The sequence below is a fragment of the Hyperolius riggenbachi genome, chromosome 4, assembly GCF_040937935.1.
Source record: "Hyperolius riggenbachi isolate aHypRig1 chromosome 4, aHypRig1.pri, whole genome shotgun sequence".
Taxonomy (NCBI): Eukaryota; Metazoa; Chordata; class Amphibia; order Anura; family Hyperoliidae; genus Hyperolius; species Hyperolius riggenbachi.
In genome coordinates, this window is record NC_090649.1 from 473,407,817 (window position 1) to 473,433,564 (window position 25,748).

The window sequence follows — 25,748 nt, forward strand, 5'->3', positions numbered from 1 at the left end:
AGCGCTTACCAATAGGATCCGAAGGACACCTGACAGACACCCTTGCGTTCTCTTGGGGGGCTCAGTTCACCTGCTTTCTTCCCCGGTAATCCTTCAGTCACGTCAGTCAGGCTCTTGTGCACATGCCCGGCTATGAACGTGCCCATCGCTTTTACGCAGGGATAAGCAGAAACTACGCCAGTGCGAATTTACGCATTGTAGTTCGCATCTACGCATCGTAGTTGGTAGGTGAAGTTTCAAAACTACGCTTACGAATTTACGCGTAGCAAAGTACCGCTGCGCGCAGCTTACGCCCACTATGCGTAGTTAACATGTGTATTGCGTAGTGAACTACGAATGCGTTACTCGCGTCTAATTTTCCGCGGCCGATTGTATGCTTACAAATTTACGCATTGGAAAGGGTAAAGCAATAAACAAAGGAATTAATGCGTCAAATTTTCTGCATACGGGCATAAGCATCCGCAATACACTATGCTTCGCACTACGCGTAATTGCGTATTTTAATGCTAAGTCTACAAATTGCATACAAAGCGAATATTTGCTTACGAAGCCGTAGTTGGCTGACTGCGACCATCCCTGCTTTTATGTCACCAGCAGCCGTAGAACGCTCCCGGCGACATCAAAGTATCAGGCGAGCGTGCGTGTGGCCTGGCTGCACATGCGCAAAAGAGCCCAACTGACGCGACTGGAAAAAGATTACCGGGGACGATAGCAGCCAAATTGAGCCGACCAGGGAGGACATCAAGGGAGCCAAAGGCGCCCATGATGCTGGCGAAAGCACCAGGTAATTATTAATTTTTTTACATCCTTCATCTCAGGTTACCTTTAAAGTGTACCTAGAGGGAAATAAGTGCCCAATTTGGCTTCGCCTGTCCCCTACCACAGCGTTGTTCCCGCTGTTTATTAAAGGAGCACGGCTGCACTGGGCAGGCAGTAGCACAGCACGACTCCATGCTACTGCGCAAGTGCAAGCCGTCCTGTACAGTGCGGCCGTTCTCGTTCATGTAATGGAACGCAGCTGCAAGCATCAGGGGGTCCGAGAGCTGGAACGGTGAGGCGAAGCCCCCTCTGGAGGATTCCCTTGTACTCCTCTGCTTCTCCTTATGTGGTCAAATATCAAAGACTACAATATTGACTGCAGGAGGCTCATTTCACGGAAAAAGGTAACGTGAGCACAGTGATTACTGAGCTGTAAATAGGCAATTTCCAGGTCGCCACTGACCATGTATGGTGATGAAAAAGAGCGGTCATTGGGAGTCAGACAAGGGCCCATTTATATTACTGCTGTAGCAGAAGAGATTAATAATTGTCATAATATCATTCCTGTACACTTATTTCATGTTAGCACATTTATTTGCAGTGTTTAAGAACAATAATTGATTACATCCCTCACTGATCCTCGCTATGACCTTCAGTTTTTCATGGGTGGAAATAAACCAGACACCAGCCACACCTATAGGCCGTCCCCCGAGGAACCCCCCCCCCCCCCCCCCCCCATCACCCAAACACTCCCCAGAGGAACCTCAGACAAGCCTAGGGAACATCCACACTCAGCGTGATAGTGGTCTTGGTGGTACAGGAACCCTGGACTCTGGTGTCCCCTGTAATGTTTCATACACAAGCTACATAGATTGAACGTAGCCACGGTGACGGCGGCCATCTTAGCTAAAAGTCTAGCATGTGTACAAGCGTCAATAATGGCCAAGCACATTTTTCAGCCCCACCATGCGTCATCCCTCCTCCCTTCCCCATAGTAACACAACAAATCATTTGGCTGTAGCCAATGGATGCGTCCATAGAACAAAAGCCATACACGCTGTCAGTGTGCGAATGTGCAATGACTGAGTACATTATGTACAGGCATACTTGCCTTCAGTCAGCAGCTAGCAGTCTCTCAGCAAAAGATAACCTGGGAATGGCTCACCACTGATGGTTGCTGTGTGCTTAGGTTGGTTCCCAAGCTTCTAAGTGTCTCCAGACGATGGGGCGATGTTACCATGTCCAGCCCTTCAGAATCATCCTCGGCTGGGCACATGAAAGGAGTCCAGGCAGTCGGTACAGCAGGAGAGTAGGGCAAACATGCGGTGACGCCAACTACAGCCCCGACATGTTTCACGAGCTTCCTGCTGCAACACTGGGGACATCTGGACAATACAGATTTCTGGTTGGAACGAATCTTTAGCCATCATGCTGTGTGCTCACTTTTGAAGCAACTTTCACAATCCGTATCATTTTTATCATTTTTCGGTACTATTCCGTTAGCCGGGCGCAACTACTAGGTGGCGATAAAACTTCAGCGTTGAACAGTGCTGGGGGAGGTTCGGGGCGCAACTGAGCAAAGTAATGTAGAATGTAATCTCCCTCAGCCTGCAAAATCCCAGCAGCGTTAATTACCATTCCCCCTTCCAGGCCGCCATGGATAGTAGGGAAAGATGTAACTCTGCTGGCGGGGGAGATTACATTCTACATTACTTAGCTCAGTTGCGCCCGGCTAACAGAGTTTTATCGCCACCTAGTGGTTGCGCCCGGCTAACGGAAAAGAACCCATTTTTCTCTATTCATTTCAACTTAAAGGATACCCCAACTGAAATGTGACATAATGAGATAGACATGTGAATGTACAGTGCCTAGCACACAAATAACTATGCTGGGTTCCTTTTTTTATTTTTCTGCCTGAAAGAGTTAAATATAAGGTATGCAAGTGGCTGACTCAGTCCTGACTCAGACAGGAAGTGACTACAGTGTGACCCTCACTGATAAGACATTCCAACTATAAAACACTATCTGTGTGCTAGGCACTGTACATACACATGTCTATCTCATTATGTCACATTTCAGTTGGGGTATCCTTTAACCATGTGAGCGATGCTAGCTTTTCTCACTCTCTGTACTATTAAAGTGTATCCCTTGATTTTTTTTTTTTTGGTAAGTGCTAGATCCCCTATTCACAGTTTCATGCTAGGTACACACAATGAGATTTTCTGGCAGATTTACCGTCACATTGATTATTTCCAACATGTACAAACCGATTTCCGAGCAATTTGGAGTCGGGAAGGAATGTGACCATGCACCCTCACATATCCCTGTTGATCCAGAGGAAGGCGAAACACCCTTACAAGGCATGGTCCAATTAGCCCCAAAAGGGAAAAAAATTATTTCCCGACTCCGGATGGCAATCAGATAAAATCCCTGGATCAACACCACCAGGAAATATCTGATAATTAAAGCCATGGATGTCTTCCAACGCAAGGAAAGCATCTAAGGAATCCGAGATGAGAGGGATATGGAGGCTGCGATATTTATTTCCTTTTAAACAATACCAGTTGCCTGGCAGTACTCCTGATCCTGTGTGTCTGAGGGCCCCTTTCCATTGTCGCAAATTTGCATGCATTTCCCGCATGCAAATTCGCATAGGCAATACAAGTGGATGGGGCTGTTTCCACTTGTCAGGATTTCTTTGCGGTTTTGTGTGCAGGAAAAATCTGCACGGCAGTGCCATCAGAATTCGCACACCGCTAGGCGATTTGCATACAATGTATTTAATAGGAAATTCGCATGCGGTTTCGCTATGCGAATTTTATATGGGAATTTGCGTACAATTTTGCATAAACCCAATGTAAAAGCACACAGGCACTGACAATGTTAAATTCGCAATCCAAACGTGTGTCCAGGAGCACCCACACTAGGCTCAAAGGATTCAATAAGACGTGCCCAAATCCTCACCCCTGTACCAAAGGGTCCACAGGTCAAATTTCCACAAAGATAGGCACCGCACTCCAGAAGTATTTATCAGCTCTTTATGCTTTTATTGCATGAATAAAGTCACAGGCAGCGACAGCCCGCTGTTTCGGCCCATACGGCCTTTATCAAGTTGCCAAAGTGTCATTTGGCAACTTGATAAAGGCCGTATGGGCCGAAACAGCGGGCTGTCGCTGCCTGTCACTTTATTCATGCAATAAAAGCATAAAGAGCTGATAAATACTTCTGGAGTGCGGTGCCTATCTTTGTGGAATGTTAAATTCGCATACATACAAACATATGCAAAATCGTATGCAAATTAATGGTAAAATTTGCATACAAATGCTAACGAATTTGCATCCACATGCAAATTCGTTAACGTGGTTTCCGCAAGGAATCCGCACTGCACAAGTGGAAATGGGCCCTAATACTTTTAGCCATAGACCCTGAACAAGCATGCAGCAGATCAAGTACTCTGACTGGTTTTACTGGATTAGCCATATGCTTGTTCCAGGAAACTCAGACACTACATATGCCCAGGGCCGGATTTCTGGCAAGGCCGCATAGGCCATGGCCTAGGGCACCAGAAATTTAGGGGCGGCTCAGTGAGGGACAGTAAAGCTGTTCTATGCAGCCATCCCTATCTGCAAGGACTGCTTTAACCCTTGAACTCTCTGTCCTGTGTACTTGTGTTGTCCCTGCAAGACCTGTAAGCTCTACCCTGCAGGTACACTCCAGCCAAACTCTCATGGTGATACAATGGGTCCATCATTAATGAGATGGCAAACATAACGTAAAAGTTCTTAAGGAAAATACAACTTATAATTTATACGTGTATTACTGAAATAGTTATTGTCTGTGACATCCAATGATGTAAGTACAATTCTCATTGGGGCACACAGAGATAATAACCATACAGACGGTATAGTTGGCCTTGGGCGGTAAAAAATACAAATCCGGCCCTGCATATGCCAGAAATTCAACAGGGCTGCCAGGCAACTGACATTGTTTATAAGGAAATAAATATGGCAGCCTCCTTATCCCTCTCACCTCAGGTTCCCTTTGCACACAGATGTAGAATTTGCCATAACTACTTCCTGTGATAATACATTCCACATTTTTATCACGCTTACCGTAAAGAAACTTTTCCTAAATACATGGCAAAACTTTTATTTTTAGTTTGTAAAGCAGGCCCATAGTTGTCAGATGGCTTTGTAATGCCATGGCTTTAGCACTCACAGAGTCAGTAGCCTGGAACAGGTAAGGTGCATGTGCCCAGTGAAGGCACAAACACCAACCTGTGTGCTTGCTCTGAGCCTCTGACTGGCAGGCAGTACTAGCAGAGACCTGTGTGCTTGCTCTGAGCCTCTGACTGGCAGGCAGTACTAGCAGAGACCTGTGTGCTTGCTTTGAGCCTCTGACTGGCAGGCAGTACTAGCAGAGACCTGTGTGCTTGCTCTGACTGGCAAGCAGTACTAGCAGAGAGCTGTGTGCTTGCACTGAGCCTCTGACTGGCAGGCAGTACTATCAGAGACTTGTATGCTTGCTCTGAGCCTCTGACTGGCAGGCAGTACTAGCAGAGACCTGTGTGCTTGCTTTGAGCCTCTGACTGGCAGGCAGTACTAGCAGAGACCTGTGTGCTTGCTCTGACTGGCAAGCAGTACTAGCAGAGAGCTGTGTGCTTGCACTGAGCCTCTGACTGGCAGGCAGTACTATCAGAGACTTGTATGCTTGCTCTGAGCCTCTGACTGGCAGGCAGTACTAGCAGAGACCTGTGTGCTTGCTCTGAGCCTTTGACTGGCAGGCAGTACTAGCAGAGACCTGTGTGCTTGCTCTGACTTGCAAGCAGTACTTGCAGAGAGCTGTGTGCTTGCACTGAGCCTCTGACTGGCAGGCAGTACTAGCAGAGACATGTGTGCTTGCTCTGAGCCTCTGACTGGCAGGCAGTACTAGCAGAGAGCTGTGTGCTTGCTCTGAGCCTCTGACTGGCAAGCAGTACTAGCAGAGAGCTGTGTGCTTGCACTGAGCTTCTGACTGGCAGGCAGTACTAGCAGAGACCTGTGTGCTTGCTCTGAGCCTCTGACTGGCAGGCAGTACTAGCAGAGACCTGTGTGCTTGCTCTGAGCCTCTGACTGGCAGGCAGTACTAGCAGAGAGCTGTGTGCTTGCTCTGAGCCTCTGACTGGCAGACAGTACTAGCAGAGACCTGTGTGCTTGCTCTGAGTCTCTGACTGGCAGGCAGTACTAGCAGAGACCTGTGTGCTTGCTCTGAGGCTGTGACTGGCAGGCAGTACTAGCAGAGACCTGTGTGATTTGCTCTGTGCATCTGACTGGCAGGCACAGGCAGTTCTAGCAGAGACCTGTATGCTTGCTCTGAGAGACTCTAACTGGCAGGCAGTACTAACAGAGAGCTGTGTGATTGCTCTAAGCCTCTGACTGGCAGACAGTAATAGCTGAATGGCAGCAGCAGGCAGTACTAGCAGAGTGACAACAGCAACGCGCGCGCAGGAAGTTTGGTCCTCGCCGGCCGCCGTGCTGTCAACTTTCTGCTCGCCGTAGTAGTAGCCCGGAGAGGAGGGGAACATGCTGAGGGTTCTGCGCTGCCGGGTGCCGGGGGTCTGCCGTGCCTGGAGGAGAGAGAGGGCGGCCTCCGGACTGGCCAGCAGCCATGACAGCTCCGGAGAGAAGAAGTACCGGGACACCGTGCTGCTCCCACACACCGACTTCCCCATGCGCCACAAACCCGAGGAGATCGCCAGCACCGAGTGCCGCCTGCAACAGGTCAGCTGACTGCCCATAGCAACCAATGAGGCGTCCTCATCTATAAGGAGGGGGTTGCTACTGGCAACAGTTCTGCCACGCCCCCTCCATAAGTGACAGTGGCTGCTTTACCAGTGCACGAGGAGCAGATGCTCAGTGACCTCACTGGACCTTTGAGATATCCTAAAAGCTACATACTCACCACAAGACTGGGGAAGATGGATGAGGAACAATCGTTCCCCGATCTATCTTACGCAATTGCAAACGTAGGAACAGACTGGTGCGAATGCGTTGTTAAACGATTGCGATAACTGGGTCAATGGTGAATGGAACGACCGTTCAGGATTGGATCTGTCATGGAGGTTGTTTAAAGTGAACGATTTATCGTGCGCAATTGTCCGTTGTTGAAAATGGTTCAACAAACTTCTGTTAAATGTTGTGCGATATTGTGAAAAATTGTTCATCATGCAAAATCATTTGTAAAATCGTTTAGTGGATATGGGCCTTTAGGACTTTTTTTAGAGCTTGTCTTGTTGTTACCCATGGCCGCTTCCTGCTTTCGCATTGTGGTCGCAAAAACTAATTTGTGAGAAATGGAGACCCAACGGGAAACTGCATCCATTGAATAAACACTAAAATTGCACATCAGGACCTTTGGCCACTGTTCTTCGCGCACGGTACTCGCTTCGGCTGCTGCTGCTGCCTCCACTTACGTAACTTTACTAAACTATTTGGAAGGTGGCGTGGATAACGTTTTCTGCTGAATCCCCCATTTATTACAAATTAGTGGTTGCGACCAATTTGCAGCGAGCACCTGTTGCTCTATGAGGCTTTCTGCTGGGTACTACTGGGTACCCTCAACTAGGTAAACGCCCCTTTTTTTTTTCAATAATGTTCTACTTTTTTTTTGTAATTTTATTTTAGTTATGAACAGTGTGGAGAGGGACTAGGCACTAGGACAATTAGGTTGGAGTGTGCTGGGGGGTATTGCATTGCTTCCTAATAAGTCCGGGTTTAGAGAACCTTTGGCGCTAGTCTACTTGAGGAGACCCCAGCGAGAAGCCTCCTAAGGAAATTCCACTAACGCTCCCTCTCGAACTTTTAGGTTTTAGATCATAGCAATAACGTCACTCACACTCTTCAGCCCGTTACTGTGCTTCAAGTTGTAAAGGGTCTACATTAGGGGACCCAGCAGGAAACTTCATAGGGAAATTCCCATAACTTGATCAGGTGGAAGGCAGCCTCTCGAATTACTATATTTTAGTTAGGTTGTAGTAAACTATGCCCATTTGACCAATCACAATGCTTCATGCTGTAGGGGGTGCTGTGATGGGAGAACTGATCCTATGGGGTTTCTTGTGGGTCACCTGAAAGGACATCTGAGGTGAAAATTAACTCATGAGAAAAACAATTGTATCTATCCTCCTCCTAAAAATAAGTTGGAATCGGTGGTTTCAATAAACCGAGGAGTCGAATGATTTTTGAACCAAATCCATTGCCTTTGTAAAAATTAGACTAAGAAGTTGAGTCGGAGCAACTTTGGGTACCTGGAGTGGGAGTCGGTGGTTTGTTAAACTGAGGAGTCGGATGATTTTTGTAACGACTCCACAGCCCTGGTATGTTCCAACACTTTGCAAACTTTTAACCAATTTGCATTGTTTGCCATGTTTATAACCGTTTTGATTATTGCAAAAGTAATAATGATGACTTCTAGAAGTACTGCAGCAGCCGGGAAATGTAATTTTTTTTTTTTTTGCAAATCTTACTCTATTTTCCTCCCTCTTTTCATTGTTCTAGTGCACCTTTCATTTCCAGTGCATTGGTTACTATTTTTTTTTTTCACCAATTTTGCAGCTTGTTTCACAGCCTAAAAATATTTTCTTTCTCTTATAAATACGCTGAGGTCCGTGCTAAGTTTGTGTTTTGTAATCACACTTTTTTTCCCCCTTTACACCATTAACCTGCCCGTATGTGTTGTCTGCGCAGGAGTGTAACTTCTCCCAGCTCTATAGCTGGCAACATGCCAGAAAGTCCAAGAAGGAATTCAGCTTGCATGACGGACCGCCGTATGCCAATGGGGACCCCCATGTTGGACATGCACTAAATAAGGTAACCAGCTGTCATTGGATTGCTTTTTCTTAAAGCGGAACCTGAATTCAGAACTTCCACTCTGCTCTAAATGATAAGCAACAGCATAATAACCTTTACATAAAAAAACATTTATTTGTTGCAGCTGATACAAATCTTGCAATAAATCTGCAATGTGTCTACTTCCTGCTTTCATGGAAGCAGACAGAGGGTTAACCTCCTGTGTAGCTGTATCTGCCGAGGAATGATACATTTTCGTGCTGACATAACTGATAGATCAAATTACACTTGTGTTTACTTGAAGATGAGGGGGAATTAGACACACGGGGTGCATTTCTCTGTTTTCCTTGTGTCGTGTGCAAGAGTTCAGGTTCACTTTAAGCTCTGTACACCCCAAGATGTTGCCGTCACCTGACGTGGATCGGGACTCTATCCCTCTGGTGACATTACATAGCCGACGCTTGTGCAGATGCGCCACTAGCCTCCAGGCTAACGAGGCATCTGTTGCTATGAAGGGGGGGGGGGGGGGAGCGTGAGCAGCTTACGGCAATCAGGTGAGAACAATGCACTCATGCTTGCTCGGGCTTTTTGATTTCCATTCCCCGCTAATTCTTAGGATAACTGAAGCGAGAGGGATATGGTGGCGGCCATATTGATTTCCTGTTAAGCAATACTAGTTGCCTGGCTGCTGTTCCTCTGCCTCTAATACTTTTAGCCATAGACTCTGAACAAGCATGCAGCAGATCAGCTGTTTCTGACATTATTGCCAGATCTGACAAGATTAGCTGCATGCTTATTTCTGGTGTGATTCATACACTACTGCAGCCAAATAGACCAGCAGGGCTGCCAGGCAACTGGCACTGCTTAAAAAAAAAATATGGCAGCCTCCATATAACTCTCACTTCAGGTGTCCTTTAATAGCAAGCATTCCGTTGTCCTGTATTGCAGGTTGAACTTTTGCAAGTGTTGGTATTGATTGCATGTGCCATTTCTCTTTCAGATCTTAAAGGACATCACCAATCGCTTTTACATGATGCGGGGTTATAAGGTCACCTACGTGCCAGGATGGGATTGTCACGGGTTGCCCATAGAACTCCGAGCCCTGGCAGATCTCGGAGACCAGGCTGACAGTCTGTCACCGATGGAGATCAGAAACAGAGGTATGAGTGCGCGATCCAGACTTTTATAGAAATCGATTATGATATCATAATTTGACAGGAAAGGTTATTACATTTTAAAGTGAGCTGAAATGAGCTCATGCAGGCTGATGTTTGTACAATTATTAAATTATAAAATATTTACAAATATGCAAAAAAAGTGAACCTGTTATTCATTCTGTTTTCATTGGCTCACGTGGATCACAGGGTCAGGAACCAATGAAATCGGCTCACAGAGTGGCAGAGCGAGTGGGCTGGGGTGCGGGTGAACAGTGATGGTGGCGATTCCATGCGGCATGATGTCGGCGAGCCCTGATTTTTGGTACCAGTGATCTCTGGTCCTTAAGGAGCCAGAGACTGCTGGTACTGAAGTGGTTAAAGCACATCTAAACTGAAGGGTCATGGAGGCTGACATATTTACTTCCTTTTAAACAATGCAGATTGCCCGGCGGCCCTGCTGATCTGCTGCCTCCAATAATTTTAGTGATAGACCCTGAACACGCATGCAGATAAGGTATTTCTGACTGAAGTCTGACTAGATAAGCCGCATGCTTGTTTCAGGTATGCGGTTCAGACTCTACTGTAGCCAAAGAGAACAGCAGGGCTGCCAGGCTACTGGTATTGTTTAATTGTCAGCCATCAAGGAAACGTCCAGGATGAATAAAAAGTAAAAATCTACTTACCTGTTGCTTCCTCCAGCCCCTGGCAGCCGTACTGTGCCCTCGCCACAGCTCCACTCCCTGCCAATGGCCTGGAGTCCCCTCCGGTACAAGAGTCCTACTTGCGTTCCAGCGTTCAGCTCAGGTAGTCGTGCTGACGTCAACCGGACTGTACTGCGCAAGCACAGTAGTTCTTCCCCTGCTCAGTACAGTGTGGATGACGTCCGTGTGACTCAGTAAGCCACATGCTGGAGCGCAGGAGAAGCTGACCTGGCGAGGTCGGCATCTGCACCGGAGTGGACCGGGAGCCACCGAAGCTGCAGCGAGGGCACAGGACGGCTGGAGGAAGCCCAGGTAAGTAGATTTTTACTTTTTATTTATTCTGGACCTTCCCTTTAAGATCTTGAAATGATTTAGACACAAAAAAGGAAGCTTTCTTACCTAGTAAAATATATTTTCTTCTGTCTCTCTTCGTTGGACCCCAAGTGCCAATGCTGGAGAAGGAAGAGCAGAACTTTTGAGGTGCTGGACCATAGTAATTTTGGGGCCTTTGCGGGTCCCCTTGGTGAAGGTATCAGAACAGAATGGGACCGTTCTGTTTTGATACCTTGACAAAGGGGACCCACCGTGGCCCCGAAACGGTCGTTAGTTTTGTGAATGGACTTTTGTCGCGATATGTGAAATAACAAAGCTTTGTTCTGAAACTGAGTGTGCGGACCTCCTGGATTGTTTGGAATGCTGGAGAAGGGCAGTCCTGAAAATTCATTCTTGATCTCCCTCCAACCTTCTGGATTTATGCAGAGGTTGAGATGGAAGTCCTCACAGCCAGGCAGGTTCACAGTGTGCTTCTTATGATGCAAGTATGGAGGATGCCCCATAAATCGAAGGGCCCCCGTAGAGTGGAGAGTAGCAGGCAACAACGGTATGAGGACAGGAAGGGAATTCTTCATGATTAGATCACAGAAATGTGGTGATTGACATGATACCTATGATACTTATTTATGCTGAAGCTGTTGGCCTGCAGAAGTCTTAGATGGCCTTTGGGATCGGGATAAAGCATGTGGCAGATCAGTTGACCCTCATTTGACCATGCTCAGGTTTGGTAGTCAGTTTCCCAGACACTAGAGTGTGGTTCAGTGTAATTTGCCTTCTTAAAACAGAAGACATTTGCGATAATTCAGCTTTAAGTGAGCAAGTGTGGTTTCCCATGATGCATCACTCCTGAATATGCAAATCATGGCTTTATGCCTCTGAAGCCAGGCTGTTGTATAGCAAGCCTATAGATAATACATTTTACAGAGCTACACCAATCCAACATACATACAGCTTGTTTCTGATTTTATGGTCCGTATCAGTGCATGGCATGGGTTGATATGGAATGTGGAATAGGACTTTGACCAGTACTACAGAATACACAAATGGCTCATGGTGACTACTAGGAAAGTATAAGGGACTAAAACAGACTGAAAAGCCCTCCTACCAAAAATTATTATTATTATTATTATTATTTATTGTATTTATAAAGCGCCAACATATTACGCAGCGCTGAACAATAAATATGTACAATGATAGGATGACAGACATAGGGTTATACACATAGAACAAAGTTATACATACAAATTGTACAAAATACAACAAAATACAACAACACTGTATATAATATATAACAACACTGTATATAATTTGCCTTCTTAACCAGCTTCCTACTACCTAAAGCCGATGGGCAGTGGGAGCGTGGCTGCCTAGGGACCGACTGACGCCGATTGACGTCAGTGTGGTGGGCGGGATTAGCAGGAAACGCGTGGGATCGGTTATCAGCCTGCCCGGCACAGTTGGAGCTGGCAGGCTGAAATAAAGAAAAAAAATAAAGGTAAAAAACATGTACAGTGCTGCGGTCTAGCGCAGCGCTGTACAGACGGCCCTGTCACTTAAAGAGACACTGAAGCGGGAAAAAAAATTTATGATATGATGAATTGGCTGTGTAGTATGGATAATTATTAGAACATTAGTAGCAAAGAAAATATTCTCATAGTTTTATTTTCAGTTATATAGTGCTTTTTTTTTTTTTTTATAACATTGCATCATTCTCTAATATTTGCCGTTTACACACTACTCAGCATTCTAAATGATTTTACAGAGCAGGCTAGTAAACTTTTGAACCCTTCTCTGCAGAGAAAAAGAAAAATACATTGATAGACACTTGAGATAATAAGCTTCAGAAGACAGAGCTCTCTGCAACTTTGAAAGTCGTGGAGCTCAATGGCTCTTTTGCACAGATAACAACTGGAGTTTCTCATCTCTTCCCGTACTGGAAACAATATTAGACTTACATCTCTGCTCCTAATGTTTTATTTCTTAGCTGTATTACACATACAAATCATTATATCTTTTTTTTTTTTTTTTTTTGCTTCAGTGTCTCTTTAACCTTCCCTCTGATGGGCTCACAATCTAATCCCTATCTTAGGCATATACCTATGTATGCATCATGTTGTGTATGAATGGTAGTGTAGGGCCAATTTAGGGGGGTAAAGGGTGAGGTAGGGATACAAAAAAAATACAAACATTTAAAAACAAATACAAATGGCAGCAGCAATCAGATACCACCAAAAGAAAGCTCTACTGGTGGGACGAAAAGGAGGTAAGATGCATTTGGGTGCAAAGTTGTATGAGCGAGCAATAAATCGTTAAAGCTGCGCAGTGCTGAAAATCGCCTGGTCACTAGGGGGGGTGTAAACCTCTGGTCCTCAAGAGGTTAAAACAGCATTGCTTTATGGTAGAAGGGCTTTTCGGTCTCATGATGCACAGTATTTTTCTGACTGTAAGACGCCATGGACCGTAAGGCCACACTCGGGCCCAAAAAACCTTGTGTGTCGTTGGCACAGGAATGAAAGAATCCACAAATGATCCGATATGTCAGGAAAGAATATCTCCCTTCAGGACTGCAGCAGGCAGGACAGCAAAAAGTTTGCGCTGCAATGCCTGTTTCCTGAACACAAACTCACGACACACCCACTTGGCTCCGTCACTCTGCTGCTCTGTAATTGGTGGCGATGGTCTTGCGGGCGGGATCATGGCTCTGTCATTTGGGCCAATCACTGCACTATCTCAGTAGCCAGAACAAACTTAGGAGAAAAAGTACGACGGACACTAGCGGGCGGTGCTATACTTCCCTGCCATGCCTAGGAAATAACACCTAGGAAAGAACTTAGCCGAAGTAGTGAATTGCATATGGCCCCCAATGTTGCGGTAGAATATGTACAGCAGTAGTTAGAAACAATAAGGGGAGGGGCCTGCCCCTACAAGCGTACAATCTAGAAGCATCTAAGAATGTCCTCTAATAGTAATATGATCTCTGTTAAGCTCGGGAATTTGCGGAAAAAGCTATAGAGAAGCAGAAAGCGTCCTTCATGCGCTGGGGAGTGATGGCCGACTGGGAGAACTGCTACTACACCTTCGATAAGAAGTATGAAGCCAAACAGCTGGATGTCTTCGGCAGAATGCATGAGAAGGTATTTATGGATGTGTGAGTGCTGCTTGCTGTCTCCATAGAGTTGTCTTTAGACGTAAGATGTTTTTGTGGGTTTCTGACAGTTATCTAAAAAAGGCAGAGGGACACTGGGTGGATTTATGAAAGCCAGTGCAAGGAACACTCAGGCAGAAAGTGCCAGTTTCCACTGGGTCCAAATCGAGTGTGAATTCGGCTCCGTTGCCTGCGCACGAAAACTGCAGCCTCTTGATTTCAATAGGCTGCTTTTAATTTGTGTGTTCGGGGAGAAAAAACGCACCTACATGTTGTTTCTTTTTTTTATATTGCATCTGAATCTCCATTATCTTGCCTTTGCATGGCAATGAAATCTAGTCTCAAATATAGATGCAGCACTCCAGCGACATTAGGCCTTAAAGAGAACCAGAGATGAAGCACCCTCATGTATTTTACCATATATATAGTGGGAACATTAGAGAAAACACCTACCATGCTTTCTGTTTCTTCCTTCACTGCTCAGCCTGCTTGTTATCAGCCCTGATAAAATCCCCGACAGAGCATTCAGTCTGGCTTTGCTCAGGAATCATTATAGCGTAGTCTGTCTTCTTTGACGTCTTTTCGAGCCCAAGCCTGCCTCCTTCTGGCTCTGCTATAATGACTCGGCTATAATGATTCCTGAGCAAAGCCAGACTGAATGCTCTGTCGGTGATTTTATCAGGGATGATAACAAGCAGGCTGAGCAGTGAAGGATGAAACAGAGAGCAGGGTAGGTGTTTTCTCTAATGTTCCCACTGATAAATATGGTAAAATACATGAGGGTGCTTTGTCTCTGGTTCACTTTAAAGGTTCCCTTAGATTACTTGACTTGGCGGCAGATCGACTATCCAATTCAATAATTTTAATTCAATTGAGCCGAAGGGCACAAGTGTCAAATACAAGGCCCACGGGCCAAATGCGGCACTCCTTGCCATTTTATGTAGCCCTCCAGAGCTTTCATTGTGCATCATTGTAAAAAAAAAAAGACAGCACACTGCCTTCCCTTCCAGAGGAGCACACCAGTGACGATGTTTCTGGTTGAAACATTGTCCATTTGAGGTGGGGTACAGCAATGGGATCCCCCAGCAAAATTACCATCTGGCCCGCTCTTGGGAACAAACTCCTTCATGTGGCTAGAAACCTCCCCCAGCTTACTAAAAAGACTATGGGGGAAGTGAATGCTAGCATCTTGCTTGTGTCCACACTTCATTTTAATCCTTTTCTGCCAAAGCAGCATTGGGGCAGGTAAATATTAAACTGCTTCTCTGTGCTACTCTGCAGAAGGAGGAGGAGCTGACCCCCTCCCCCCATGTTTGCTATAGTTACCGAGGCTGTGGAGTCGGCGTTTGAGTCGGAGCAATTTTGGGTACCTGGAGTCGGTGGTTTCATAAATGAGGAGTCCGAGTTGGATGATTTTTGTACCGACTCCACAGCCGTGATAGTTACACCTTTTTAGTTTGAGACTGTTCAATAAATGTTCGATCTTATTAAAGAATTTGGCCCATGACTGTGAACTTAAAGGGGTTATCAAGGCAAAATTAACAAAATAAGTGCTACTTACCCGGGGCTTCCTCCAGCCCCAAGCTCCCAGCATGTCCCTCGCCGCAGCTCTTCCGTCAGCCGTTCGCCGCAGCTTCCTCCCGGGCCCCGGCCATTTCAGGCCGACCTCCAGGTCGGCCTGTACTGCGCCTGTGCGAGCGCAGTAGAGCAGTAGAGCTTATTTTGTTAATTTTGCCCTGATAACTCCTTTAAAAGACTCCCGAGGTGAAAAGAAAAGCAATTTTTTTCTTCAAGCCTGAGATGTCTTCTGAGTCGCTTACTGCAACTCTGGTGCTAACCGCTGTCCCACTAAGCTGCCCATTGCGTTTCTGCGCAAGTGCGCAGGCATGTCGACATCGTCAGGCGTGTACTGTGGCTGGGCAGATTTACTGCACAGGAGCAGTACACGCCTGATGACATAGGCACGCATGCAATGCGCAGAATCTCTGACCCGCCGGCAAGTCGACGAGCTTAATGGGTGGACAGCGGGGGGAACCGGAGCTGCAGAAAGGGACTCGTCAGGAAGACATCGAGGGGCTGGAAGAAGCCCCCAGTTAAGTAAAAATTGCTTTTTCTTTTCACCTCGGGAGTCTTATAAACACGTATCTGATGACATTCAGAACTCAAACATAGTGACACGAAGACGAAGTAGGAGTTTGAATTAAATTGGTTTGCCTCTCTTTTCTGAACAAAGCTTTATGGCATATGTACTGCACTGTTTTTGTAAGAGTCTTTTTTTTCCCCTTTCACAGGGTTTCGTCTATCAGGACTACAGGCCGGTATTTTGGTCTCCTTCCACAAAGTAAGTATATTTAATCTCTAGTTTATGTCCTGTGTTGCACACACAAATAAATGCATCCGTTGTGGGAAGGTACTGATGCGCAGCGTGTAAGTGAGCATATGAGACGGTGCTCTCGCTGCGCTTTCTGGTGGGCATGCTGCCTGACGCACACCGACATGTGTCGCTGAACTCATCAATTTGGCTTCACTGAGAGGAGCTGACTGTCAGCAATCACGAATCGCACACAATGTGTGAAAAAGCAGCAGTGCCAGTATTATTGGCGGCTTTTTTTTACCACTGCGGGAAACCGCACGTTGCTCCCACCGTGCTGCGATCGTGTGTTGAGAAGCATTATGTGCGTTGTCATTTTGCAAAAAACTCACGGTTTTTGGCAAGTGTGACCCCTGCCAGTCTACAGATACCTCTGTAATGCATACGAGTGAAATCGCCGCCGGGAGACTTCGGCAAGGGATACAGCCGATATACGGCTTACCTCCTGCACAAGTCCAGGCGGCGTTAATTACTATTCCCCCTCCAAATCCACGTGGATGGTGGGGAATGATGTAAGTGGCCGAATTACAGTGTTTTAAAAGCAACTTCAGCTCCGTCTGCTGACGGTGCCGAAGTTACTCACTGTGTGCCACTATAGCCGTAATTCCTATTACGGCCTATGGGGGCGCCGGCTGCGCCCAAATCTCCTGTGCTGGATTTGCGTGCTCGCTCTGTAATATCCTTGAACAAATAGAAACTGGTGCAGAGCTGTGTCTGACCACTAGAGGGAGTTCTTCACCTCAGAAGCTGCACATTAATCTACCTGTGGTGTGCTGGATCTGTAGGTGTAGTGTAAGCTTTAATTTGTCTCAGTGGAGCTGGAGCAATGAATATACATCACTTTGATTTGGCTTCATTCATGCATGTAGCCAACCACCCACCACTACTACTTGATTAACATTTTTTCCCCATTTCTCCCCTCTTTAGAACTGCACTGGCAGAGGCAGAGCTAGAATATAACCAGCGACATGTCAACCGAACTGTTTTTGCCAAATTTCCTATCCAGAAAGTTCCTCCCAAGCTGGCCTCAGTTATAGGTAAGTATACATTTCAAGCTTCTAGGCATGACGTTTAATTGCAAGATGGATACTTTATTGATAAAAAAAATGACATAAAATGCCAAACTAAAAACAAATCTATATGGATTACAAACTTTGCAGGCATTGTTTGCTCTGACCGATAGTGACATATTACAACAGGACCTTGACAACATGGCCATATTGGCAGGCACGTGGCAGATGAAATTTAAAGAGACTCTGTAACAAATTTTTCGGCCTTATTTCTTCTATCCTATAAGTTCCTATGCCTGTTCTAATGTGCTCTGGCTTACTGCAGCCTTTCCTAATTGCACTGTCTCTGTAATAAATCTTATTTCCTTTCCTCTGTCGTGTCTGTCGGGCTAAAGGCAGCCATACACTGGTCGATGTGCCATCAGATCGACCAGCTGACAGCTCCCTATCTGATCGAATCTGATCAGATAGGGATCGTATGGCTGCCTTTACTGCAAACAGATTGTGAATCGATTTCAGCCTGAAACCGATCACAATCTGTTCAGCTGCTCCTGCCGCCTGTCCTCCCCCCGCGCATACATTACCTGAGGCTGGCTCCCGGGCATCTTCTCCACGCTGCACCGCTCTGTTCTTGCTCCATCTCGGCGCTTCCTGTGTCACTCCGTGACCAGGAAGTTCAAATAGAGCGCCCTCTATTTGAACTTCCTGGGTCACTGCAGTGACCCAGGAAGCGCCGGGATGGAGCGGGTGCAGCGCGGAGAAGACGCCCGGGAGCCCGCATCAGGTAATGTATTTTTCATCGGATCGGCCGCCGCTAGCGACGCGCACTTTACCCGCGGGCGATCGAGGGTAATTTCCCGCACGGCGCGATCGACGGACCGATCCGATTTCGGGAGGAAATCGGATCGTCGGCGGCGTTTACCGCGAACGATTGGCAGCAGATTCGATCCCAGGATCGAATCTGCTGTCGAAACGGCCGGGAATCGGGCCAGTGTATGACCACCTTAAGGCTTGAATGTGTGGAATGTGCAGGGCTGCTTGTGATTGGATAGAAGCTATACACGCCCCCTGCAGTCTCTGTATGACTCACACACTCTGTTTATGTGAGCCTATCACAAGCTGGTTAGTTTGTTTGTGAACACTGCCTAAAACTGTTAATTACAAGCCAGGATTGCAGCAGGGAGTGGCAGAAACAGCACAGAGGGGCCCAGGAGAAAATAAGGAATAGAATGGTATGCTTTTTAGTGTAAGAATATTAGAGTACAGATTCTCTTTAATGTTGATAAATGTAAAGTCATGCACTTTGGACGTACCAATGGTAGAGCACCATATAAAATAAATGCCATACAGCTGGGAACATCTGACTTGGAGAAGGACTTAGGAATACTGGTCGATAACAAGTTAGGTAATCGTATACAATGCGAAGTAACGGTAGCTAAAGCAAATATATTTCTGGGATGAATAAAATGGGAAATTGAATCTCGAGATGCTAGTATACGACTCCCTCTGTATAAATCACTTGTGAGGCCACATCTGGAGTATGGAATACAGTTTTGGGCACCACACTATAGAAAGGACATTGACCTTCTGGAACAGGTACAATGATACAGAGGCGCCAGTAGGATAAAACAAGATAAAAGGTTTAAAACGGTTTAGGTGGCGGTGGTGGACCGTCCACACACAAACAGACAAAAAATCGCTGTTGATTGTAGAAAAAAAATTCACAATTTATTCACATACTCCTACATAAAAGTGCAACGCGTTTCACGGGCAAACATCCCGCTTCATCAGGCAATAAACGAACGGAGTATCTCACAGCTCTGAGTATATTGATAGCTTGGCACCTCTGTCAAGAGGTGCCAAGCTATCAATATACTCAGAGCTGTGAGATACTCCGTTCGTTTATTGCCTGATGAAGCGGGATGTTTGCCCGTGAAACGCGTTGCACTTTTATGTAGGAGTATGTGAATAAATTGTGAATTTTTTTTCTACAATCAACAGCGATTTTTTGTCTGTTTGTGTGTGGACGGTCCACCACCGCCACCTAAACCGTTTTAAACCTTTTATCTTGTTTTATCCTACTGGCGCCTCTGTATCCTTGCATATTAAGTTGTCCACCCTTGGTGGAAGGGTGATATACCCTCTTTTCCTATCTACAGAGAGCGACATCTTAGTCCTGAGTGGGGTCAGGCTTAATCTCCCCACCTGCGTATACAGTGGTTGCCTTAGAGCAACCCAGGTTTGTAAGTATAATACTTACTTTTAACATTTTTCTCTATTTATACAACATACTACACTATATTGGGCTCTCGGTCTCCCTTTTCTCATCTGGAACAGGTACAAAGAAGGGAGACTAAATTAATCAGAGGGATGAAAGATCTCACTTACCAAGAAATGTTGGGCAAACTGAGCTTATTTAGCTTTGAAAAAAGGCGACTGAGAGGTGACCTGGTTAACACGTCCAGTATAAGTACATCAGAGGGCAATACAAAAGCTTGGCAGATGAGGTTTTTGTCCCTAGGGTTGTACGACAGACAAGGAGATCTGATTTGTGGGTGGAGGAAAAAAGTTTTTGACATCTATTTAGAAAGGGGTCCTTCACAGTGAGAGTGGTTAAAATCTGGAATATCTTACCTCAGGAAGTAATTATGGCAAACTCAATATCTGCATTTAAAGAGGGCTTGGATGCTTTCCCTGCATTGTAGTGCATCCACGGCTATAATTTTAGGTAATTCCCGGAAGAGTTGATCCAGGGACTCAACTGACTGCCATCTGGAGTCGGGAAGCAATTTTTCCCTTTTTAAAGGGAACCTGTACTGAGTAAAATTATTTAAAATAAACACATGATGTAACTTCAAATGTACATTACATAGTTACCTTGCCATCAGTTCCTTTCAGAAGCGCACCATTTTCTTCTGACAATGATCCCTTCCAGTTCTGACAACATTTTGTCAGAACTGAAATATATCATTTGCTGTCAGTTATTTATCAGATGCTGTTAGTTATAGCTGAGAGGACAACTGATGTGCCAAGTAATGTCTATGTTTCCCTATGGCTCAAGTGGGCGATGTTACAGTTTATGGGCTGGTGCACACCGAGCGGGTTTTTCAGCGTTTTTGCAGCCGCTTGCGGCTGCGGATACGCTTGGTCAAAGTATCTCAATGGGGTGGTTCACACCAGAGCGGGAGGCATTTTGCTGAAACGCATACTTCCGGAGTGAGGCATTTTTTGGATTGCGGAGGCGTTTCTGCCTCCAATGTAAAGTATAGGAAAAACGCAAACCGCTCTGAAAAACGGCAGTTCAGAGCGGTTTTGCAGGCGTTTTTGTTACAGAAGCTGTTAAGTAACCGCTTTACTGTAACAATATATGAAATCTACTACACCAAAAACGCTTCCCAAAACCGCAAAATGCTAGGTGAAACGCTACAGAAAAATAACAAAAAGCGTTTCAAAATCTGCTAGCATTTTGTGGATCTGCTAGCGGGTTTTGGTGTGCACCAGGCCTAACAGTGTGCTGACCAGGAAGCTGTTATGGGGTAATGGCCATTTCAAAATGGAGGACAGAGAATTCCCTTGATCACAGTGGACAAACAGGATGCGGGAAAGGAGAAAGAGATTAAGGAGTAGACTACACGGGGGGTAAGTATGACTTGTGTATGTTTATTTTGACTTTTAATTTTCAGTTAAGGTTTTCTTTAAGGCTAATTGGCCCTGGCCTTGTAAGGTTTTCTGCCTTCCCCTGGATCAACTGGGATATGTGTAGGTTCAGGATGGTGGTTTATTTTTTATTTATTTTTTCTGGTTGTCTTGACTATAACTATAAGTGGTATTTACCCTCAAACCTCAATGACCATACAGTCAGACCTAAAAATGTTAGTTGGTTCGCTGAAGCTTTGTACACATTTTCAATCATGATTGGCCAATCATTGACCAATTGTACCACCTCCATGTAGTAGGAGGGTCAACAGGTATTGAATACTATGAGCAGATTGTGTAGGTAAACCCTCATTGGACATGGAGGTGGTGAAATTGGTCAGTGATTGGCCAATCATGATTGAAGGTGTGTACCAGGCTTGGTACAAAATGGAGAGCCCCAGTCTATACAGAAGCCCAGCAGTGTGTGTTTGCATACACTATGGGCAATTGCTGATTGGAACGGGTAAGGAAGTACCCAATACTGTAAGTGTGTTGGCAGTATTGATGTTTGGGGTCTTGATCATGTTTTGTGGTATTGATCAAATCACAAGCCTTGTATTGCTCGAGGCCGTGCAACACTGTGGCCATCGACCCCTCCACACTCCTGCTCTGCCAGCATCGCAGTGAGAATGTTCAGTATGCCCTGAACAGCATTGATTGCAAGTGAATTGATCGGATATGTTGGGGCAATAGATGTCCAGCAGATTAAATCAACATGATTTATGTGGCCAAAAAAAGTCTGGAAAAAGCAACGTGTTTTTCTAGTCTAAGAAAGTACAGCTCTGGAGCAGTCTGTATATGAGAGAGAGAGAGCAGTTATAGCGGACCTGAACTCAGAACTTCCTCTCTGCTCTAAAAGTTGAGCAACAGCATAAAAACTTTTTAAATAAAAAGCATTTATTTGTTACAGCTTATCGAACTCCTACTGAGATTCTGCAGAGTGGTTACTTCCTGGTGTGCTGGGAGCACAGAAAGGGTTAACCTCCCATGTTTACATATTAGCTCAGAATTCAGCAGAGTCTGCAGACAGCTCAAAATTGGACAGGCTATTTTCTATAGACACACATGGTGAATTTCTCTGTGTTGTCTCTTGTGCAATAGTTCAGGTCCATTTTAAGTCATGTTTAATGTAGTAGAATTGAAGACTCCCACTGTCGTGTTTTTTTTTTTAATTTTTTTATTTACTGATGTTCCTCCTTAGTAAATCTCTTTATTGGGGCTCAACAGCGCTTTGGTCTCTGTTCTGACCTGTTATAAAACTTTGGCCACATAGGGGAGCTGTAATAGAAATAAACAGAAGGTGCTGGCTGCAACCAAAGTCTCTAAAGGTGTGCACACAAGCACAGAGATCTGAACTACAGTATATTCCTTGGCTGCTAGTTCTTGACACATTCTTGTGCTGTGGAGGGGTGAGGAAGGACAACTGTGCAGCACACAGCAGAGCGACATCTAGTGGGAAGGGGAAGAAGTTGTACAATGCACTTGGCTGAGATGACCTGGAATCCGGATCTTTCAGCTATACATCAGGCCACCTGTACACATGCTATATTCTCGGCCACCTCGCCCTAGACCAGGCATGGGCAAACTTGGCCCTCCAGCTGTTAAGGAACTACAAGTCCCACAATGCATTTGCCTTTATGAGTCATGACTGTGGCTGTCAGACTCCTGCAATGCATTGTGGGACTTGTAGTTCCTCAACAGCTGGAGGGCCAAGTTTGCCCATGCCTGGCCTAGACCATGTAACGGCCTTAAAATGGACCTGAGCTCTTGCACAAGACAGAAGGAAAACACAGAGAAATGTACCCTGTATGTGTTTAGAGTGTTTAGCCTGCCTAATCCCCCCCCCCCTGTAATTTGATCCCTCAGCTGTTTCACCTGGCTGTCTAGGCAGAGCAGCTAATTGGTAAACACAGAATGTTAACCCTATGTATGCTTCCATTAAAAAAAGCAGAAAGTAGACACACTGTAGTTGTATTGCAGGGTTTGTATCAGCTGTAACAAAGAAATGTTTTTCTTTAAAGGTTATTATGTTGCTTTTAGAGCAGATAGGAAGTTCTGAGTTCAGGTCCGCTTTAACACCTTGCTTCATTGATAATCGGTAAATATACTTGAAATCTTAGAATCTCTTGATGATGACACTTTATCAGGAGATCGTTTTACATGCCTTGAAAAAAGTAATGTAAAACAATCGCCCGACCAAGGGTTTCAGCATTAAAGGGAACCTAAACTGAGGGGCATATGGATTTTTCCTTTTAAACAATACCAGTTGCCTGGCAGCCCTGCTGATCTCTTTGGCTGCAGTAGTGGTTGAATCACACACCTGAAACAACCATGCAGCTAATCCAGTCTGACTTCAGTCAGAGCACCTGATCTGCATGCTTGTTGAGGGGCTGTGGCTGAAAGTATTAGAGACAAAGGATCAGCAGGAGAGCCAGGCAACAGGCATTACTTAAACTACTTTCGCCTCCTGAACGTACTAACTACGTCCAGGAGGCCATGTGCGCTCCTGGCCCGCGGTTCGTTAGCCAGGCAATCAGTGAATCGGGCTATGGTGCCCGATCACTGATTCCTCTCCCCCGCAGAAAAAGCGACAGCTTCTCTCAGAAGCTTTGCTTTTTCTGGCTCTAGCGTCCCCATGCGTCACTCTAAGCATATATGTTACGCTTAGAGTGATGTCCTGTAAACAAACTCATGGCTGCCAAAAAGTAAAACTACAACTAAAATGTAAAAAATAAAATAAAAATCAACACATATTTACAGAAAAAAATTACTGTTTACAACCCACCCTCCCAAAAATGCCCAAATAAAATGTTTAATATAAAAAAAAAAATACAATAAAAAAAAACATGTAAATATTTACCTAAGGGTCTAAACTTTTTAAATATCAATGTAAAGATGAAATATTTCTATTTTTTATTTTTTTTTAATTTTAAGCTTGTAAATAGTGATGGATGCAAAACAGAAAAAATGCACCTTTATTTCCAAATAAAATATTGTTGATATACATTGTGATAGGGACATCATTTAAACGGTGTAATAACCGGGACAAATGGGCAAACACAATACGTGAGTTTTAATTATGGAGGCATGTATTATTTTAAAACTAATTAAAACTATAATGGCTGAAAACTAATAAATAATGATTTTTTTCCGTTTTTTTCTTATTCTTCCTGTTAAAATGCATTTACAGTAAAGAGGCTCTTAGCAAATTGTACCACCCAAAGAAAGCCTAATTATTGGTGGAAAAAACAAGATATAGATCAGTTCATTGTGATAAGTAACGATAAAGTTATAGGCTAATGAATGGGAGGTGAACATTGCTCGGATGCATAAAGTGAAAACGACTGAAGGCTGAAGTGGCTAAAATGAAAAAATACATCTCCTTCTCAGTTTAGGTTCCCTTTAAGGCTCTGTTCCCACTAGAGCAGAGAACAGACATACTTGTGCACTACTGTGCAGTCTGCGATAATGCCTGGCAGGCTGATGCATTTCACATATAGCCTATCTGGGAGCGCATCTTCCCCATGCTACAGCCTGACCACAACAGAGTGAACATTACTCTGTCTGCTCCCGCTGGTCCGGCACAAGTGGGTTAGATGATTGTTTTATCCCAACTTGATAAGTGCTTAACCCACCTGTATTCTGTGTGAGGAAATTTGAAAAAGATGTGCGGTTGGTGAGTCCTGAGCTGTGAACCACTGGCTGTAATGTTTCAATATTTACTGCTGCGCTCTCCAAGCATGACTGAAACAAAGCACACAAAAACTTCACATAGGGTAATAACGTTCAGTTAAGTCTCACTCTAGGTGTCTGTGATATATAGTGCCACTCTTCAGTGTAAGGCCACAGCCCCCAAAGTCTAGATGCTCACCAGATACAGACCACCTTAGCTCTGGGTCTTAAATGTTACATTAACTCTCCTTGCTTGCAACCGGATTGTCCTGTGAATATAAATAATCTCCACATAGAGTAGTACTGTCAATGCTGGATGGCCAATTAAACAATCGGTTCCCTTCATGTCTACGTGCTCTCACTTTTGTGTCACCAGGTTCCCAAACACTTCACACTAAATGTAGCCCACCTCTATCTGTAGGTGGATCATGCGCTTTAGGGTAGCAACCAATCAGGCCAAATGACAGCTTTAACCATTTCAGCCCGTGGGGATTTTTCACCTTATGCATCAGAGCAATTTTCACCTCCCATTCATTCGCTAATAACTTTATCACTACTTATCACAATTTATTGATCTATATCTTTTTATTTTCCGCCACTAATTAGGCTTTCTTTGGGTGGTACATTTTGCTAAGAATTATTTTTTTATAAATGCATTTTAACAGGAATATTAAGAAAAAATGGAAAAAAAATCATTATTTCTCAGTTTTCAGCCGTTATAGCTTTAAAATAATACATGCTACCATAATTAAAACCTATGTATTTTATTTGCCCGTTTGTCTCGGTTATTACACCATTTAAATTATGTCCCTATCACAATGTATGGCGCCAATATTTTATTTGGAAATAAAGGTGCATTTTTGCAGTTTTGCATCCATCACTATTTACAAGCTTATAATTTAAAAAATGTTTGTAGTATACCCCCTTCACATGCATATTTAAAAAGTTCAGACCCTTAGGTAACTATTTTTTTTTTTTTTTTTTGTTTTGTTTTTTTTGTAATTTTTTCTTTCATAAAAAAATGTATTTGGGTGATTTTTTTTTTGGTGTTGGGAAGTAAACAGTTAATTTTTAATGT

At 44.8% G+C, this 25,748-nt stretch overlaps 1 protein-coding gene across 1 annotated transcript in view; it reads left to right on the forward strand.

The window, feature by feature from the left end:
- The first annotated feature begins 6,147 nt into the window (after nt 1-6,147).
- IARS2 (isoleucyl-tRNA synthetase 2, mitochondrial) overlaps nt 6,148-25,748 on the forward strand; it is a 104,453-nt gene continuing 84,852 nt past the window's right edge. Inside the window, exons 1-6 of the mRNA XM_068232918.1 lie at nt 6,148-6,518; nt 8,484-8,606; nt 9,586-9,745; nt 13,762-13,910; nt 16,213-16,262; nt 17,220-17,329. Coding sequence (XP_068089019.1) covers nt 6,321-6,518; nt 8,484-8,606; nt 9,586-9,745; nt 13,762-13,910; nt 16,213-16,262; nt 17,220-17,329 — 790 coding nt within the window. The 5' untranslated portion in view covers nt 6,148-6,320. The remainder of the gene's footprint in view (nt 6,519-8,483; nt 8,607-9,585; nt 9,746-13,761; nt 13,911-16,212; nt 16,263-17,219; nt 17,330-25,748) is intronic.